This window comes from Arvicanthis niloticus, chromosome 9 (genome assembly GCF_011762505.2).
Source record: "Arvicanthis niloticus isolate mArvNil1 chromosome 9, mArvNil1.pat.X, whole genome shotgun sequence".
Lineage (NCBI taxonomy): Eukaryota > Metazoa > Chordata > Mammalia > Rodentia > Muridae > Arvicanthis > Arvicanthis niloticus.
In genome coordinates this window covers 83,845,466-83,865,427 of record NC_047666.1, presented here as the reverse complement: position 1 = coordinate 83,865,427, position 19,962 = coordinate 83,845,466, and the positions used below count along the sequence as shown (strand labels likewise).

The window sequence follows — 19,962 nt, the reverse complement described above, 5'->3', positions numbered from 1 at the left end:
TCTAGTTTCTTTTACTTAAACAGCTTTGTTGCTTGAAAAAAATTTCAAAATGAAATGGCTACATTTTTAAAAAAATATTTTATATTGTATGTGTATGATGAAAACTTTTTTTTAATATCACAAGGGAGTTCTTTATTATACTTAAGAAGACATACGGCAAGTGAGAACATCTGTTATCTGAAGGCCAAAGGGAACTTCTTGATGAAGCCCGTGTTCAGGGCTCCGCCTGTGTGGGAGTCTGTGTTCCGGCTGGTTATTCTTTAAAAAGCCCTGCATCCACACCTTGCTCTGTATGTTTGCCAACCCCGCCCTTTTATACTCAGGAGGTCAGTCTTGTTACCTCCAAACTCATTCTAGGTTTTAATAAAGCACAAGGGAGGTTCTAGGAGTCCTAGTGAGTGAAACACACAGCCTTTCCCCCAACTAGTGTGACAAGGCTTTTCTTCATTTAGTGGAACAATGTACGCTCTTGATAAGCTCAAGAATTCTGATACAATGTCTTTTCGTACTTTCAGAGGCTCTATCAAATTGCTAATGTTTATTGATCAGTTGTTATTAGACAGATATTTAATAGGTATCAACTCAATGCTCACAGTCACCTCTAGGGATAGGTGCTAGGTCCCACTGTGGTGAGAGGAAAGTGAATCAGAGCATGAAGTCACAGCTCAAGGTCACCTGGCTGGTAGACATGAGGCTGGAGACCAAGAAGTTTGACTCCAGAATGTTAATTTTTACCACCCCACCCCACACATTTCTCAGTGCTTGAGTCGGGACCTGGACCCCGTGTATGCATGCCAGATACGGTCTCTGATATTAATTAAGCCACAAGCCCAGCCCTTAGAACCACCTCCTGACCACTAGGCTGCCCCACCTTTATAAGACTATACCTACATAAACATTAAGCCCAAGAACCATCCTGACACCTCACATACTCACACAGCTGTCACCCATACAGCTGTCATCAACCACTGACAAGCAGAACCACTTTCCCAGGCAGAGCAGTTCTTCAGCGATAGTGACATCACAGATGTACTTACCTGTTGGACTGTCCTAAATCTCGAGACCAACCAAGCCTGGGTCCTGCAGTTGCCCTTGTTCCTCCTCTTTTGAATTCAGGCTCAGACATGTCATCTGGGTTGAATGTAGTTGACTGACTTCTTCGAAGTCTGAGGACACAACGCACATGGTCATACGTTAGACCTGATGAGGCTTCTGCCTTGGTAGTTAATATTAATGTTTTGTCTGTTTTTGTATGTCGTTAGCCCAGATATTTGAATTTAAATATTAACCAAGGCCCAGTGAGCATCCCGTATTCAGTCTTCCTCCCGAAAGCCTTGGGATTTGGTGCCCACTCCCAGCCAAACTTCCCACAGTCCTCTGTACCTGAGCAGCACACAAGACAGGTACTCCACCTGCCCTTCCTTCCACTTACTTCCCAAAGAGTCTCATGATGCCTCTGGATTTCTTTCTGGAATCTGGAGATGGTGGAGACATCGGGAATGGACTGGTTCCCTGTGAACCTTTTGACCGAGATGTACCAGCCAAATCTAGGTGCTCAGCTGTCTCTTTTTCTGTCTCAGCTGTCCCAAGGATAGAATAAAGACCATGTGACTACAACTAAAATATTAACCTTCTTGCTTTTAGCAACTTAAGAATTCTCCTTTGGGTCTCTAAACCAGTGATTTGGGTCTATAAACCAATGATAAACCAAAAAGTGCCATGAAGTATAAAACTGTAAATGTATGTCCTCTAAGCTTACTCTCCTGCATAAAGTGAATTAAGTAAAACTGGCCTTTGAGGTTAAGTGTGTGACAGAGCCACATGTGGTGGCTCACATCTGTAAATCTATCACCTGGAGGCCAGCACAGGAGGGTGATTCTGAGACAACCTGGGCTACAAAGTGAGACTCTTTCCTTCCTCTGACCTCTGCTCCCCCTCTCCTGCATGACTTACTCCTAGATCTGAGGCCTGGTTGTCTCCTTTGCTGTAGCCCCTAGTTTCTATCCTTCCCACGGTGCACCCCAAGACTGTGCTTAGGTCCCTCTTCAGACTCTGAGCAAGCTGGCCTGCTCTAGGCTCAACCCTGACAGATGGCTATATTTTCATAGGCAGATGGCATCAGAACGGCCGAGACTCATTTCACTCTCGAGTCCCATACCTGAAGTCTGTGCAGAGTCCCAATCTAATGTGCCAAGCGGGACATATTAAACCTACCCAGTTTCTCTGAACACCTCACACATCTTATTTGAGAGCAAATTAAAATTCTGTATCATTTTCTTCTTAACTCTCCTTCTCCTTTGCCATTTAGATCAAACCGTTACAGAGGACTAGCAATTATTTTCAAAAAATGAGTCACCAGGCATGGTGATGCACACTCAGAATCCCAGCACTCAGAAAGCCAAGGCAAAAAGATTTCAAGCTCAAGGCCAGTCCAGGGTATAGCTGAGATCCTAATTTAAGGGGGTTGGGGGGAAACCAGCACAGCCTATTATGTATCAGACACTGAGAGAACAGTGGCCAGGTATGTGTGACATTTTCTTCAGATATAAAATCTGTCGCTTTTGATCTGGCATGGAAAGAGCAGCATCCACACTTGCCACTGTGGACTTCCACGTATGCATGATATAAGTTCTTTCAACTGTCCATTCCTGGAGAACAGCCACAACCAAAGACGAGGCTGGTGTTTCCCAAGGTGTGAAACTTCACATTTTATAAAGGAAAATAACACTTGCTAAAAAAAAAAAAAAAAAAAAAATCAGGGGAAGAAACCCAGAAGGACTTGCAGAAATTGCAGAAGTTGAGTTTTCTATGAAGCAGAGCTGTGATTACAGGTTATGATAAGCAGCACTGGACTACAAGCATCAAGTACTGCCCTAGAAAGACACAGGAGTAGCTAGAAATAGTTGTCCGACTAGAAGAGTGTGATTTATGCAGCCAGCCCTCACAGTAGACACTCCAGGCTCCAAAGAGTGACGTCACTTCACTAGGACATGTGCATCAATAACTGGTTATCTACAGAAGATGACAGAGCCTCAGAGAAACCAAGGGGGATCGATCCACTTTCACTCCACAGCCACAGTGGGTATGGGTACCCTGAAAATGTTTCTAGCCCAACTTTAAAAAGCACCATATTTTTTTAAAAGGCTTTCTCCATGCTATTCTCCATGGGGAGACAATGAACTTTTCTTAAAAGCACTCTGATGGAGAGCCCTCAGATGTACCATGTGAAGTTATCTCTGTCATCACTGAATATCTCCAATTACAATGTAATAAAATGTCCAGAATGTTCCTGTAAGAGCAGTAAGTCAGCTCTTGCCTGGCAACAGACACTTTTGGGGGAAGCCAGGAAAATGAACACATGGAGGAGGAATGAGAGCTGGTGGATGATGGCTCCATCACGGTGAGGGGAGCTGGATCTATGAACCCAGCACATTCCAGCCCCGCACCCTGCAGGCTGCTGGGCTTTCCCTCAGAACTGCTTACAAGGTGTCAACAGTACTGCTTAAAACAGCAAGTAGGCTCAGAAGCAAAGGCTGTATAGAGTCTGTTTCAGCCAAAGATGAAGGAATATTCTAGAACAGACTACATTTTCTGATTGCAGCCAGCTTGCTTGGTAGAGATCACAGAGGCCAGGAGTGGGGGTTAGATGGTTTGGAATGCAGTACTGGTGAAGGCTGGCATGCAGGGTACAGTACCTAAGGTGGGTGCACTGGCACTTCGTTTACGGTCTTCAGGTATCCCAACAACGCACACAACACATGCAGCCCAATGGAGAGAACACAGGGGTGACAAAATGAAACAGATCAGACTTCCTCCCTCTATGGCAAACGCCCACAGGAGGAACACATGCACTGCTCTGAGACTATACAAACTGCACAGGGTCATTCATGGGGCTCATTCATCCCATAGTACAGAGGAGAGACTGTCTGAAGCAAGTCTCAGAACACTGCAGGGTTAGGTCATTTTCACATTGCTGTTTATGTCATTGGACAGAGAGTGGGTAAGAGCTGAAAATTAAGTTCACTGAAGCATCTTTGCTAACCTCCCCCCTAAGGCGTTCGCCTTCATTTCTGAGGAGAAACATATTCACAGAGGAACGAGAGATGGCAAGAATCAGCCTTGCCTCCTTCTGAAAGGTCGGGGCCTAGGTACCCTCACCACATACCGAGGTTTGGTGCACTTGCTGTCCTCTTGCCACTTTTGATTTTAAAAAAGCCCCGGCCAAAGGAAGACCTGGCTTTTCGAGTGCCAAAGGGGTTGTCATCCACAGAGGCCTCATGTCCTGGGACCTTGGGAGGCAGGGTCCCAAATGTGCGGCTGTCAGTTGGAGCTTTATCCTGAGGGGTGACAAGGAGGTAACTGAGAGTTAGGGTACACTGTCCTTAGAACAGGCTGGGCTCAAATCACTGGACCAACAACTGAAGAAATACACTGAGCCCAACACCAATTTAAAAAGCCTAAGAAATAACACCACAGTGACCACAGCCACCTCCACCTGCACTCAGTACATCTGCCACTTTAAATGTCTAACGCAGCTTTAAAGTCTAGTAGTTTTTTTAATCTGCCTTAATTTTTTAAAGACATGTCATAAAGATACTCCATACCAGCAGATTTCTTATTTTTCTAGCAATTATGATGCAGATTTTTAAAGGAGTTTACACCCTTAAATCTCCACTACAGCAACAGAAACCTAAGGCGAGTCTGCAAAGCACGCAGTGAGCAAACTTCAAGACTAATGAGGAAATCCTCCCAGTTATTTTACATTTTCTTCTCAAGGATTAAGAAGATGAAGGTACAATCAGGAACCGTTTGTCTTTCTGACTTTGAGTCAGCCATTACGCTTATAAAATTGTCTCATTATTTAAGAGATGCTTCTGGTTGTGTTTCTTTCTAACATCTGATCTCTGCTCCTTTTTTTACAGAGTTGGTGAAAAGGTCAAAGGGATGACTGACTGACTCTCCCTCATCTGCTGCCCACAGGAACTGGAAGTCTACACACAGCACAGTATCTGCATCTTAACCATGGACAGGCCCTTGCTTCATTTGTTGATGTTGAGGTGAAGGGGCCTGAGAGACAGTTGTCTCACCAGCAGTCAAGTCTAGAACCGGCCTTCTACCCCACTGCAGTCCTTATACAGTTCATCATCAGAATCCGGGGGAAGACCAAGTGCACATGCTGACACAGAACATCATGCTTGCTCCTACAGACAAGGGCTGGATGAGACAAACAGCGGGCAATCTAAGGGTTTTTGCAGGGCTTGGTGAAGGCAGCTACAGTAATGAAGATGTCCACGTCACATGAGTCTGACATCACAGGTTGGTTTTCTAATAACAGGTGTACGTCTAAAAAAGATTCAGTTATTTAGTTACATGTATGTGTGCCTATGTGCATGTGTGTGGGTATATGTGCCACAACATGTGTGTGTAAAGGTTAGTGGACAACCTGTGGGAGCTCTTCTCCTCTTCTACCATGGGTACCCTGGGGATAGAACCTAGGCCATCAGGCTTGATGGCAAATGACCCCATCCTCGGAGCCATCTCAACTGCCCCAAATTAACTTTTCTTTTCTTTTCTTTTCTTTTTTTTTAAACCAAGATGTTCTTTTTATTTTGGGCTATGGACTACATATCACACATGAAGGCTGCCTAGGAAGGAGACACTACATGAGGAAGAGACAAGCAGGTAAGGGCTGAGCAGCAAAGTCTGTGGCAAGCCCTTCCCCGCCTACCTGATCCTGACACTCTGGTGGGGGGTGTATCTAGGACCTAGTTCTGAGACCATAGCACAGTGGCCTGCGCCTGTTCCATGTGTGGGCTTTGCATGCACATAAGTAAAGAATAATGTATGTATGTCAGGTATGTATGCTCATGTGTGAACGTGGAGGCTAGAGGTTGGGTGTTTTCTCTCTCTTTGCTGTATTTTTGAGGCAGAGTCTCTCACTAAACCTGGAATTCACTGAGTGACTGACTGGCCAATCCCAGAAATCCTTCTGTCCTCTCAGCACTGGGAGGGCAGGCATGTGCTGCCATGCCCAGCTTTTTATGTAGCTGCTGTGGGTTTGAACTCTGGTCCTCATGCTTTCAGAGTAAGCACTTTACCACAGAGCCATCTCTCCAGCCCCAAAGAACAATTAAGTTTTATGTATCTTTCATTTTTCAAGCAGTTCTCCTGCCCACATTTTTCTTTAAAGTTTTACCACCTATGGATGTCACTAAATAACACATTTATAGTTTGACAGGTTTGGGTAGTTCACAGTCACATTTCTGTTCTATGAATGGTTTTTGAAATTCATCTGGAGGATGTGTAAGTCTACGTCTTTTCAAAGCTGCATACTATTCCTTTATGGCAGAGACCAGCAAACCAGGAATGTTTCTGATTTTTGAATCATAAAGTCTCCATAACAGTTACACAGTGCTGCCATTGTTGCATGAAAATTGCTTTAGGCAGCATGTAAATGAATGGGCATAACTTTTTATAAATGGGCAGCTGGTCTTCAGACCACAGGCTACCAGCCTGAGTCTTTGGGAATAATAATCCATGTTATTTCTTGTTCCCTGTTCTCATCACTGATGATTTGTGAAAGAAAGGGCATTTGAAGAATCCAGGGAACCAAATATATATATATATATATATATATATATATATATATATATATATATCAGCCTGGGAAAGACAGACTAACCACTGTGCTGAGACTAGTCTGTAGTTCAAGCAGACTCTCAAGCAAGGATGTCAGGATCGTCTTTCCTGTGACTTCCAACTCCCACAAAGGTTCTACGGCCTCTGCTGTCACCCTGGCATCCAGGCACTGAGCAGCATGTATGAAGTGACAGGATGTACTCCGCTTTGTTCTCTAGACTAGCAGAGCCCTCTGGTGGGCAGCCACACATATGCTAAGTAGATAGGTGTATGCGTGTGTGTGTGTGTGTGTGTGTGTGTGTGTGTGTGTGTGTATGAGAGAGAGAGAGAGAGACAGAGACAGGGACAGAGAGACAGAGACAGGGACAGAGAGACAGAGAGACAGAGACAGGGACAGAGAGACAGGGACAGAGAGACAGAGAGACAGGGACAGAGAGACAGAGAGACAGAGAAGGGTGTTGGGTCCCTTGGAGCTGGTGTTCCATGTGTTTGTGAGCTAGGTGCTGAGTTTAGATCTCAAAGTTAACTTTTATTTAGATAGAGTCCCACTATGTGGATCAGGCGAGTTTCAAATTCACAGAGATCTGCTTGCCTCTGCCTCCCAAGTGCTGGGATTAAAAGTATGTGCCTAGCTCAAAATCAACTTAAAAAAAAATTTATGTATGTATTTTACATATATGAGCATTCCATCTGCATGTATGTGTCTGATACCAGAAGAGTATTGACTACCACAGGACTACAGTTATAGGTTATACACTGCCACGTGGGTACTGGAAATTGAACTCAGGACCTCTAAAAAAGCAGCTGGTGCTCTTAACCACTGAGTCATCCCCCAGCTCTTAAAATTAACTTTTTAAAATAAGTTATTCAGTGGCATTGAGTACTTCTCTAAATCGTAATAACCCATCAGTTCCAAAGTACTGCCTCCACTCTAAAGCCAAGCCCCCGACTTATCCTTCTTCTGTCCGTGCCCAACTCTGCACACACAGTCACACTGCACACATCACTGAACACAACCATATGCACATGACCTTCCTAGCTGGATTTCTTTACCAGCACAGTGCAGTAGGGGCTCTGACAGCCTTGGTCTCCTGCAGTGGGGACAGTCACTCAACTTACATGTCATAAAATTTAGAAGATTTTATACTTCAATTCAGATATAAAAATTACCTCTGAAGGCTTCTGGATAGATTCCTTTTCCTGTTCAAAAACAATGACATTTAAGGAAGGCTGCTATAAATTTTATATATATTCAGTCATCACATACACTTTGATAGATAAGAAGCCATTTCTATCACTTCTAAACCATGAAATTTTCTTGCATTATTTCTTGCAGTGTCTTATTAGTCCCAACCTTTCTTTCACATATTTTCAGTCTTTTGTATTCATTCTTAGTATCTGTCATTAATTGCAGCATGGTAGCTAGAGATCTCCTATCAGAGAAACCATAAGCTTTTCCTAAAATGAATTATTCCTGTGTATAAAATGGAACAAAATGAAGATCCATCCTTCAGTATTTTCTTCTAAGAACAACAAGGGAAAGAGAAGAAAAAAAAAGTGGAATGAGGGACAAAAACAGAACCAGCCACAGAACCCACCACGCCATCTGACGTCTCTTTCTTCAGATTTCCAAGGCTGCTGGATTTCTGCAGACTTGAAGTTCTAAAAACAGAAATAATGATAATTAGAATCAATAGTAAGTTGACTCTGGTGCCTGTATCCAAGCGGATCATCTTAGAAGGAAACTAAAAATTGTCTGGAGGTTGAATCTTGGTAATAAAAGAAAATCTGGATCTAGGCAAACACTTATGTGCTTAAGTAAATTACAGCATTTAGTTCTTTAAAAGCAGGGTGGTTAACTGCTGTGCCAGTAACACAAACTGTCCCACACATGTCACAGTAGCTGGAAAAACACTTAAGGCTGCGCTGGCAATATCAGTGTTTTCCATGGACTGGTGGCACTCACACAGTGACACTAGAAACTCCATAGAAGCCCGTGCACTGCTCAGGCTAACCCTTCTACTTAAAGAATGAAAATTTACTCTTCTTTCAAGAGAAATAACTTTCTTGAGTCTGGCAAAGCAATTCAGTCAATAGTTCTGATTGAACCATAATAAGCCAGGTTTTGTGGGCACGCCTATAATTTCAGTATACAAGAGGCAGGATTGCAGGATGTCTGAGATCAGCCTGAGCTATCAAGACAAAGCCTGTTTCGAAAAATGAAAAAGAAAGGAGGAGGGAAGGACAAAAATAAAGAGGAAAGAAGGGGAGGAAGCTAGCGGGAGGAAGTAGAGGGAGAAGGAGGGAAGAAAGGAGGGAGGGAGGGAGGGAGGGAGGGAGGGAGGGAGGGAGGGAAGGGAAGGAGAGGGAGGGAAAATGCACTAGAGGAATCCCTGTTATTACTCACAGTAATTCATTTGCTAGCCTAGGAAGGAAGGAGGAGCCTGTAAGTCACAGAAACTTTCTCTTTCACATAATTAGTGTTCAGTTATACACAGCTGGAGATGGTCTGGCTCAAAAACTAAATGCACAAACACGTGGCCAGTTTCAAAAACTAAGGCACTGGGGGGGGGGGTACCTCAGTGCTAGCATGCTCGGCATCTGAGTTGCCCGAGGCCTGATCCCCAGTAACGCAGGATAAAAACAGAAGGTACACCAGAGAAGGAGAATATAGAAGGAATGTCTACTCCAAAAAAACTAGAGCAACAAACCTTTAAAGGCATTTTTCCCCCTTACGTAAGTTGTCAGTCATATGGACTGCCAAAACCATAAAAGATAACAGAGAAACAGAAACATCTCATCTGAGCTCTGCTCTGAAAATAGGTTTCCCTGGTTGTTTGGGGCTTTCCTAATCTAATCCAGACTCTGACTTGGGTAAACATTCACATTAGGCTAGTTTATTAAACTGTAAGTGCAGAGAGCAGCCCTGCCAGCTTCGAGTTCTCTGGGATCCTTTTCTGCTGGAATAAAACATAACAAATCAGCACAACAGTGAATTAGAAGTGCTGAACTACCATTGAGAACTGGTGACAGAGGCTAAAGATCTGCAAGCATCAGGCTTGAGATGGCAGGGAAGAGTGTTTCTGTGACGTCAGCCTCCAGCCCTGCCTGTCGTGACCTACGCGGCCGTGTACTCATGACTTAACAGCCTCAGCTGCTCACTGTGCAATGGTTATGTGACCCTAACAAATCCCCAGTTTGTAAGGCCTTGATCACACTTCACGCTCAAGGATATACAACTTACGAAACACCATCACACAGGGAGACTTCAGCGGCAGCGTCCAGGACTGCTCTTCCATCACTAAAATATATTTTTAAAAAGGCATTTGTTAACGTCATGAATTGAAAACCACACAGACACTCCTGGATTTGCAATGGTTAAGTCCCAAGAAGCTCATAAGAAGCTCAAATCACCGTTAAGTCAAAGTATCTTTTGCTTAGTCTACCAAAACCTGCTTACTCTGTCTTTCCTTGTTCATATTTATAGCACCCCACTAGCCTACAGCTGGACAAAAGTTCTCTCCCATAGAGTCTACTTTAGAGGGTGTGCTGACTACCTCATACCTGTCAAAAACAGTGCAGAAGTGAAACACAGCAACATTGTAAAAGTTAAAAAAAAAAAATCACAAGCCAAGCCATCATAGCTGGGGTGTACATGTTCCAAGTGAAGAGAAATGTTAAAATAGAGAGGTGACTGTGTTCCTGATGGCTTCACAGTCACTCTTCCGATGGCCTTGGTGACTACTACGCTTTCACCTTCTGACAGGCACCTATGGCCTAGAAAGTAAAACACAAGCCCTTAAAGGCCGCTCTAACCTCATTCCCTCACTTCCCAGGCTCCCCTGTCACCCTGTTATTTCATTATTACAAAACAGACAATGAAAACTGTGCATGTAATTCAGTGTGATTTGCCCTTATTTGTGGTTGCTCTATTTCTCTGAGCATCTGTATCACAGTGTTGGTCCATAAATGACATACCCCTCTTCAAATGGAGTCTCAGGCTTAGTAGGCAACTTGGGTTTTTCACAAGTTTCTACATCCATAGACAGTGGCAAAAGTGAAGGGATTGAAGCTTGCAAGATGGTGGTGTGAAACTGTAAAAATTATAAGTGAAAAGAAAATCAATCAAAACACAAGCCACAGAGTAACAAAACATAACAGAATTGGTCTATACAAAATACATCAGTGCTTAGAACTTTAGCCTTATATTTATAAAGTAATTTCAGAATACAAACATCTCGGTGAGGTGTTAATGAGAAGAGACACTGTGTAGAAAGGGGATTACATTTGGTTCTAACAGCAAATACCCTGAATAAGAAAGTGCCTAAACTGAAAAAAGTACCAATCACGGGAAGCCCACCGAGTGCCAGCACGGAGGCTCTGACCCCTCAGTGCCAACGCATATTGTAAACAAAGTATCATTTCCATTGTTTTTTCTGCTACAAGTCTGACACAACATACATCATGTTGTTTAATTGTTCTTTTACGTGTGAACAAGCTTACTGCCTTCAACTTTCCTAACTGGTGAACAGTGCTCTAAATCAGTGAGAACGGACCCTGTGGAAACAATGAACTGTGGATACCATTTCCTCAAATACCGCTGGCGCCTGGGGCTGGAGTCCGAAGGATTTTTAACTCTGGGGTTTCCTGGTAATGTGAGAGAACTGGAGCAAAGAGTGAGATCGGCATCTAGAGCTCACAGAGGAAGCACCTGGGTGAACTCCTAGTCAGTCAAGCAGGGGCCTCCTCGTCTAATTCTCTGTGATGATGACCTCTGACCTACACATACCCAGCATTTCACCACTGAGCTATGTTCCAGCCACAGCTCTCACTTTCTTCCCCTTCTCTAATCTTTATTAACAATTTTTAAATTAAAATTTAATCATATTTCCCCCCTTCACTTTCCTGCTCCGTGTATCTTCCTTTGCTTATTGCTCTCTTATGCTCTCTCTTATGCTCTCTCTTATGCTCTCTCTTATGCTCTCTCTTATGCTCTCTCTCTCTCTCTCTCTCTCTCTCTCTCCCTCCCTCCCTCCCTCCCTCCCTCCCAAATTCATGACCTCTTTTTTAACTCTCTTTCTGATCAAGGTCTCCTATGTAGTCCAGGCTGGTCATGAGCTCAGCCTCCTATGAGATTACAGATGTGCACCCAGCACTCCTGGCCTGGCCTGGTAGCCTACTCCTTCCTGGTGAGCCAGGAAAAGACAGGTATTGAATGCAAACCTACACCAAACCTATAGCAAGTTTCACCTCAGCTACATCCTCCACCAACATGTAGCCATGCTCATGATATTTCTCCCACCCATTTTCTGCCAATCACCCACCCATGCACCTTCCTGTACTCACCACTCCCTCTCAAATCTATGACCTCTTTTTCTATCTCTGACACAGTCAAAGCTGCCTGTGAGCTTCTGGAATACAGAACACAGGGGAGGTAAGATGAACTTGGGAGTGCTTGACCAGAAAAGCTCAGTTCAGGAAGAAGCAATGTACTCAGCACCGTGAGTTTTGCCTGTTACTGAGGATGGCACCACAAAAGCTCAGAAACCATAGAGTCACATCAGTATAAGATGGGGCTCTTTTCTATGCACCCTGGTTTGGTTTGGGTTTGAATCTTTGCAATTGATGCTGGGTAATCTCTTTTCCACTCACCCATGTTTCTTGAAGTTCAACTGTTTCCCTAGACTGCTAATCGTGGGAAAAATACACCCACACATGGGCCTGTTTTCATGATTTCTTTTTCAAACTTTAATGTTTCAGTTTAATTTTTCTTCCTGGTTTTCTTCAAAACTAAGGTTGAATTCTACCAATTTTTATTTTTTTCTACACTGTTTTTATTCGGCTTGGAACAATCATTTATGACAAACTAAACACCATTAAGCTGGAATTCACAAGGGCTACAGAGATAGCTCAACAGTTAAGAGCACTGGTTGTTCTTCCTAAGGATGGGGTTTCAATCTCCAGTATGGCAAGACAGTGTCTGTTAACTCCAGTTCCAGAGGATCTGGTTCCCTCTTCTGACCTCTTTGGAAACTGCATGCAGCAGTGCACATACCTACATTCAGAAAAAATATTCATACACATAAAATAAATAAAAACAAACTTTTAAACTGAGGTTCATATAGCAAAGACTGCACAAACAATTCAGTATATTCTGTATATACAAGCAATTCCTCTCTAAATGCAGCACACTTATTGGCTGTCAAAGGGTATTTTTTGGAAGGCTGGGGCAGGAGGATCACTAGCTCTATGCTAGCCTGGACAATAAAGTAAGCCTCTGTCTCAAAAATAAAACAAAGTTTGGTTCCCCCCTTTCAATAAATGTATTTAACAAGCAGAAAGCTTCCCCTGCATCTTATTTCATAATTAATATCTTGATTGGTGAACTATTTTAGTACTGTCTAACATTTAAGTGTGAAATGTTGTTTGCTCTTTGAATTAATTTTCATCCAACTCAGTTTTTACTTGCTCAGGACTAGAGGTGTAGTTCAATGTCGAGTATTCATGCCCAGTACTATGAAGGGTAAAAAAATTGAAAGCACTAGAAAACAAGACTCTTCACCAAACAGTACTGTTTCATTATGGGATTATCAACCCCAGCTGTGAGAGCAGGGAAGCAAGAGGAGAGATGGCAAGAGGAAGCAACAGTTGAACACAGTGAGACTGTTGCATTGAACAAGACATTCCCAGTTCCTAGCAGCTCTAGACAGCAATTATGCTAAAGTTAAGATACGACTTCAAAACAAAGACCAATCTGCCCTGGGGGAATCCTGGGCTCACGAGGCAGTGGACGACTGAACACTGCTGCCTTGATCAGGCTAGACATAAGCAGCAGTCCAGCGGCCATGCAGGGAGCCTGGCCCCGGGACACTGGAAGGAAGGTGCAGACAAGTCTCACCTAATGCAGTGGAATGGGGTTTTTAGGTTCTCACTGTTAAAGGCAATGCGTCAAATCAGGCTCAAATGTATAGGCTCAGCAGGAATTAAAAGGGTGCTCTGGACCTCAGCGGCACCTTGCCAAGCTGAGACAACATTCATCTGAAAATACTTAGAGGAGAAAAGAAAGTGGAGTGAAGAGTGGTGAGCCTAAATGGTGGTCTCTCATACAGTGACAACAGAAATGACAACATCTGACAAGTGGGCTGGACTCTTCGAGACCAGGGAGAGTCATGTGCCTTCGTTCTTCCCTTTTTTAAAGTAGGAGTATCAATAGTAGTTACCCTGTTCCTGACTCACCACCAATGCTGGGTATGTGGATGCAGACAATTGCTTTGCTCCCAGCTGCATATATTGTTTGGAATAATACTCTAGGAACTACTGGGGGGCCTCCGTAAATGGATGACAGCTCCCGAGACAGACATTTGGAGACCTTTGGAGAAGGGAAGGCTGCATTTTATATGTGAGAAGGTGCAAACTGACTCACTCAGGAGGTGAAATGGTGACTGTTTTCCAAAACCGTGGTACCATATCTCCTTCCATGTATTCTTACACTGTGATGTCACTGAGACATTAGAGACAGTCTGCTCATTGTGAGTCTGCTTGACCTGGAACTGCACCAGAGATGTCAATGATGCCGAGTTACAGGGGATGCAGACCCACCTGATCTTCTCAGGGTGTTCTCAGCACAGGGCTGTGAGGCAGCCAAGCAGTCCTAGGGACTCCCAGCCTGGGTACAGTGGAACAGTGTACAGGCATCAGGTTGCCTCAATGAGATACTGCAGTGAGAAGCCGCCTGCTGCACCTGAGCTGAGCAACAGAGGTGAGATGTTCCTGCTGAACACTGCCCACCCTGCAGACTCCTCAGGAAGGTGACAATCCAGCCATTTTGGTGCTGGATAGTAAGTAATGAACAGATGGTCCTGACACCTTCACGAATGGAAATAAATAGACTCCAATGCCCTCTGATTGCTTTTTCCAAGTCTAAAAACTTGGAGTCATCAGAAACAATAAAACTAGATTTAATCTTACTTACCTTCACCTGACTTATTTGTACTCGTCTTTGAAAAAATAAACTATAATCTCATATTTTTGGGTATCCACCTCAAAGATGTTCATGGTTTATTTTTTAGAATGGGGTTCTTTTAGGCTGCTCTCAAATTTCCAACCAAGGAATGTTCTGCCTCTTCAGCAGCTGAAATTATAGGCACAAGTCAACCTACCTGTCTTGTTTTTATTTTGTCCAAAGCATTTATTAAAAAGAGGGAAAGCACATATTTAAAAACAAAAAGACTGACGGTACACAAAAGCTACCAGAATAGACCAGTAGGTAAAGCGGCTGGGAAAACAACCCACATCACACGGCACTGGCAATGTATACAACAGCAAAGACACCGTCCCTACAGCATAAATTCCAGAACCCCACACGCACCTCTTCTGGAGCGCTTGTGTGGAGCGGGTCCCTGCTGGGAGACCCCATTCCTGGTGTAGAAGAAGTGCTTCTCTCCAGATCACTAAAGCCCTGTGCATCCAGCAGGGTGGAGATGGAGCTGGAGTGGAACAGACCCTCACACTCACCATCTTGGCCTGGAAGAGATAAAGCAGATGACCATGGGGTCCACTTTTGGAAGAAGAATGGGAATGAGGCATTTCTTTCTTTCTTTTACTTGAACATACACTGTACCACTGAGCTACAGTGCCAGTCAAAGTATAAACAAACACACAAGCTGTTTCTTCCTGTCATCGTATGTAAATTAGCAACACAGAACCTAGGATATAGCATCTTAAACTGCAAACAACAAAGCTCTGGGATTCAGGCCACTCCAAGCACTCACCAGTGGTATTAACAGGGAGAGTCAGGTTTCAAACAGTACTAACACAAAAGATGTTTAAAACATAAATAAATTTATTTCAAGAGCCCACCGTAATTCTGTTTTAAAATTTTTAGGCTTCATAAGTATTAGTTTAGCCCTGTTTGGTAATGTGCAACTTTAATCCTAGCACTCAGAAAGTGAGAGCAGAGAATCAGGAGTTCAAGATCATCCTCAGCTACATAGCAAGTTCAAAGCCAGCCTGGGCCACATGAGACCCTATCCCCAAAAAGTTGTCTGTCTGTCTGTGTGTCTGTCTATCACCTAATCTACCTATCATCTATCTACCTACTTACCTATATACACTACTTATCTACTTACCTACCTACCTACCTACCTACCTACCTACTCTATGTATCTACCCATCTATGTACCTGCCTATCCCGGTGTGACTATCTAACTCTGGGTAACAGAGTCGCCATTTAGACATGGTACTTCTTTTCACTGCTATGCTTTGGAAACACACAAAATGAAAAACAGGATTTTAAAAAAAAAATGACAGCTGATCCTTCAAACAATCCTTTGATGCCATTTTAAAGCAGGAAAAGCTTAACAGAAAAAAAGAAACCAAATATCCCGAAGGACTAAGTTTGAAAAAGTGTTAACATCAGTCAAGATATAAAGGGTTAACTGTAGAACACAACGCTAGACAGTCATTCACTTAGAAATGGAAAGAATGATTCTTAAAAACTCTAATCTCTAAATAATGGCAATTGGCAAACCATATACCCATATCAAGAGCTTAACTAGGCTGTTTTGTTTGTTTGTTCCCGCAACTGTCTTCCACAGCACAGCCCAGGCTAGTATCACATCCAAGATCAGCTTGACTCAGGCTCTGAAGTGATTAGACGACAGGCGTGCCCAGCTACACCATACATTTTTTAAAGATTCATTTTATTTTATATGTGTATGTATGTCATGTGTGGATGCATCCACAGAGGCAAGAAGGTGTTGGATCCATTGAAACTGGAGTTACAGGTAGTTGTAGGCTGTCAGACTGGGTGCTGAGAGCCAGAGTCTAGTCCTCTGTAAGAGCAGCAAATGCTCTTAATCACTAAGCCATCTCTCCAGCACCTAACAGTAACTTTTAAATTGAGGTTTTACTAGAATTTTATCCGAAGTTTACAGGATTCTAAGTGTTGCTAAGAGTTTTGTGAAGAATAAGTAAACAAATCTAAGTCTTAGAGAGAAATCACTTTTTATATAACTCGTCACTGTAGCAGGACATGATGCTTCTGACTTATGAAAACCTATTCTATTAGATCTGATTTCAAACTATTACATGGGGGCTGGAGAGGTTCAGCCAATCAAGTGCCGCCACGTAAGCACAGGGCCTGTATGAAAGCTGGGCCTGGGCTGAGAGGTGGCCCAGATGTTAAGAACACACACTGATCGTGAAGAAGGCCTGGATTTGGTTTCTGGCCACTAAACTAGGCAGCTTACAACTCCAGAGATCTGACACCCCCTTCTGGCTTCCTTGGGCACTTGCACAAATGTGGCATACATATAGCCATACACATACACACACACATACACACACACACACACACACACACACACACATACACACACACACACACACACACACACACACACATACACATACACACATACACACACACACACACACACACACACACACACACATACACACATACACACACACACACACACACACACACATACACACACACACATACACACACACACATACACACACACACACACACACACATACACATACATACACACACACACACACACATACACACATACACACATACACACACACACACACACACATACACACACACACACACACACACAAACACACACACACACACACACACACACACACATACACACACACATACACACATACACATACATAAAACAAATCTTTAAAAGCCAGGCATGGTGATTAGACAAGCCAATCTAGACCATCAGTGAACTACAGCATCCGTGAGAAACCCTGTCTTCTGGAAGGGCTACTGATATGGTTCACAAGTTATCCTTGGTCTCCCTCATGGAACTAATTTTATTAGTCCTTATGAATAGAGAGAGAGAGAGAGAGAGAGAGAGAGAGAGAGAGAGAGAGAGAGAGAGAGAGAGAGAGAATATGAATTATTTGTTTCTCTGTTTGCTTGTTTGGTTTGAAGCTCCTGGCCCAAAGCAGAGGTGGTTCTTTTTTTTTTTTTTTTATTCATGAAGTCATCAGAATTAAAATTTCTGAGAGTATAGCTCAGTAGCAGAGCACTTGACTAGTACACATGAAGCAGATCCCAAGCAATAAAAAGTTAATTAGTTAATTTAAAACAAAAATTTCAAATTCCTGAGTATTTCATAATTATCTCTTTGCTGGCTAGTGTTTATGTCAACTTAATGGCGGCTAGAATCATTGGGAAGAGAAAATATCAGCTGAGAAAGTGCCTTCACTAGATTAGACTACAGGCAAGCTTGTGAGGCATTTTCTTGATTCGTGCTTGATGTGGGAGGGCCCAGACCATCGTGTGTGGTGCCCACCCTGGGCTGCTAGTCCTGAGGGTGCTATAAGAAAAAAGACTGAGCAAGCCACAGAGAGCCACCAGTAAGCAGCACCCCTCCATGTCCCCTGCATCAGCTCTCACCTCCAGGCTCCTGCCCTGTTGAGTTCCAGCCCTGACTTTCCTTTGTAATGAACTGTGATACGGAATTTAAGTCAAAATAAAGGCTTTCCTTCCCAAGCTGCTTTCAGTCATGGTGTTCCATCACAGCAAAGAAACGCTAACTAAAATATCTCTCAAAAAGACATGGTTTGGGTGCTCATCGTCTCTAGGGTGATGACTACCTGCACACTCACAGTCAACAAGCTCTGACATTCTGTATGGTCCACATGACTCTCGGCCTATGCTTGAGAAAGGTCATCTGCAGGGAAGGCAGAACAACGCCATGCACTCCAAGAGGAGCTCACACTCCTTGGCCACCATCACCTACCTGGTGCTCTAGCCCCGAGTGTCTACCTTTGTTATTTGTTTTCCTCTGCTCCGTGCCCCTTATCTAATTCAGCATATCACAGCCTTCATCTATCAGGTTGGTCCAGATCCACTGGGCCTCTGCAGCAGCAATATATCCAAGAGTCTTGATTTGCTCCTCCTGCTCTAGATATTGGTGTCCCTCGTAACTCCCCCTGGCAGAAGCTACACTGTAAACTTGTTACTCCGCCCTTTAGCCCAGCTGAGGGCGTAGCTCTGTGGTAGGACATTTGCCCAGTATGCACAAGGCAGATACTGCATATCAGAGGTTTACATTACAATTACATTACATTACAATTCATAACAGTAGCAAAATGAGTTAAGAAGTGGGTCACCACAACATGAGGAACTGCACTAAAAGGTCGAAGCAAGAGGAGGCTTGAGAACCACTACCCTAGTACCAACAGAACAAAGCAAAGCCTCATTTGTTTACAAGCAGATGCCCAACCCAGCCCTACTGAGATTCCTCTCATGTCATCAAGCCGCACCCTCCCCACCCCGCAGAACCTTCCAGACACACTGCCCTTCCTTCTAAAACACTCCAGGCTCTTGACGTGTGCTGTAGTTCCTGCTCCAGAATGCTTTCCTGGGAGCTGCTCTTCCCAAGGCATAGAACTACAACATACCCATCAGCTGAGTGCATCCTGACAGGACAGTTGCCTGGCACTGCCGTCAATAAACAAGTGAACCACACAGTCTGGAGTAATGCACATGAACTCTGTAGGACACTGAGTCTAAATGTGTAAGTCCATGGCTGGTTGAAACCCACTGAAGTAGGAAGGCTTCCAGAGAGCGGTCTACATACACTATTACCTTGGGCCAGAACTGCTGGGTCCTGCATTTTCCTGTACCTGCTCAGGCACTGCCGGAGGTCTTCTATTTTCCGCTCCTGTGAATTGAGTAAACCGTCACCACTACTGAGTTTTAAAAACAGTCAAGGGAAGCACTTGTGAGCTGTGTATGGTATCTGAAACGTATTTCTAAACTTCAGGAAAAGTGGCAATGTCTGTATTTTTCCTATGTGTATCAGAGATAGATCCAGCACTTGGGATGCTACATATTCTTTTACTTGTCATCTTTAAAAACACAACTGATATAACAGCATTTAACAAAAAAGAAAAAATATCAAGGCCAGTGAGATAGCTTAGTGGTGAGAGAGCAGGTGTTGAGCCTGATGACGTGAGTTTGATGCCAGTGGGAAAAAAATCTAGAGTTCAGTTCCGCATCATCATCCACACAGAAGCCAGGTGTGGCAACTGTAACCTAGAACTTGGGGCGTGGACAGAGAAGGCTGTGATGAGGAAGAACAACTATCTCTTGGCTTTCTGCAGTTTTGTACTCCTTGGAATTAGTCTGTTCTGGGACCTGTCCCTTTGCTCTGTTCCCTAAGGGACACAGGAGAAAGCAGTCCTGACATTATAAGCCAAACCCAGTGGTTGTTAGGCAGCCAGGATCAGGTCAGGTCAGTGGTGAGAAAGACACTGCCACATGCTTCTAGCAGGATG

At 43.7% G+C, this 19,962-nt stretch overlaps 1 protein-coding gene across 21 annotated transcripts in view; it reads right to left on the bottom strand.

Moving 5' to 3' along the window:
• Ppfibp1 (PPFIB scaffold protein 1) overlaps positions 1-19,962 on the bottom strand; it is a 140,053-nt gene that overhangs the window by 11,840 nt on the left and 108,251 nt on the right. For 9 of the 21 annotated variants that reach the window (XM_076940886.1, XM_076940893.1, XM_076940887.1 and 6 more), the window contains 10 exons: positions 19,271-19,346; positions 15,008-15,162; positions 10,618-10,733; positions 9,884-9,940; positions 8,238-8,301; positions 7,810-7,839; positions 4,166-4,337; positions 3,696-3,728; positions 1,433-1,580; positions 1,038-1,166 (listed from right to left, as the gene is read on the bottom strand). In XM_076940886.1, coding sequence (XP_076797001.1) covers positions 1,038-1,166; positions 1,433-1,580; positions 3,696-3,728; positions 4,166-4,337; positions 7,810-7,839; positions 8,238-8,301; positions 9,884-9,940; positions 10,618-10,733; positions 15,008-15,162; positions 19,271-19,346 — 980 coding nt within the window. The remainder of the gene's footprint in view (positions 1-1,037; positions 1,167-1,432; positions 1,581-3,695; positions 3,729-4,165; positions 4,338-7,809; positions 7,840-8,237; positions 8,302-9,883; positions 9,941-10,617; positions 10,734-15,007; positions 15,163-19,270; positions 19,347-19,962) is intronic. The other 12 variants (XM_034511374.2, XM_076940892.1, XM_076940903.1 and 9 more) reach the window with 4 other exon arrangements.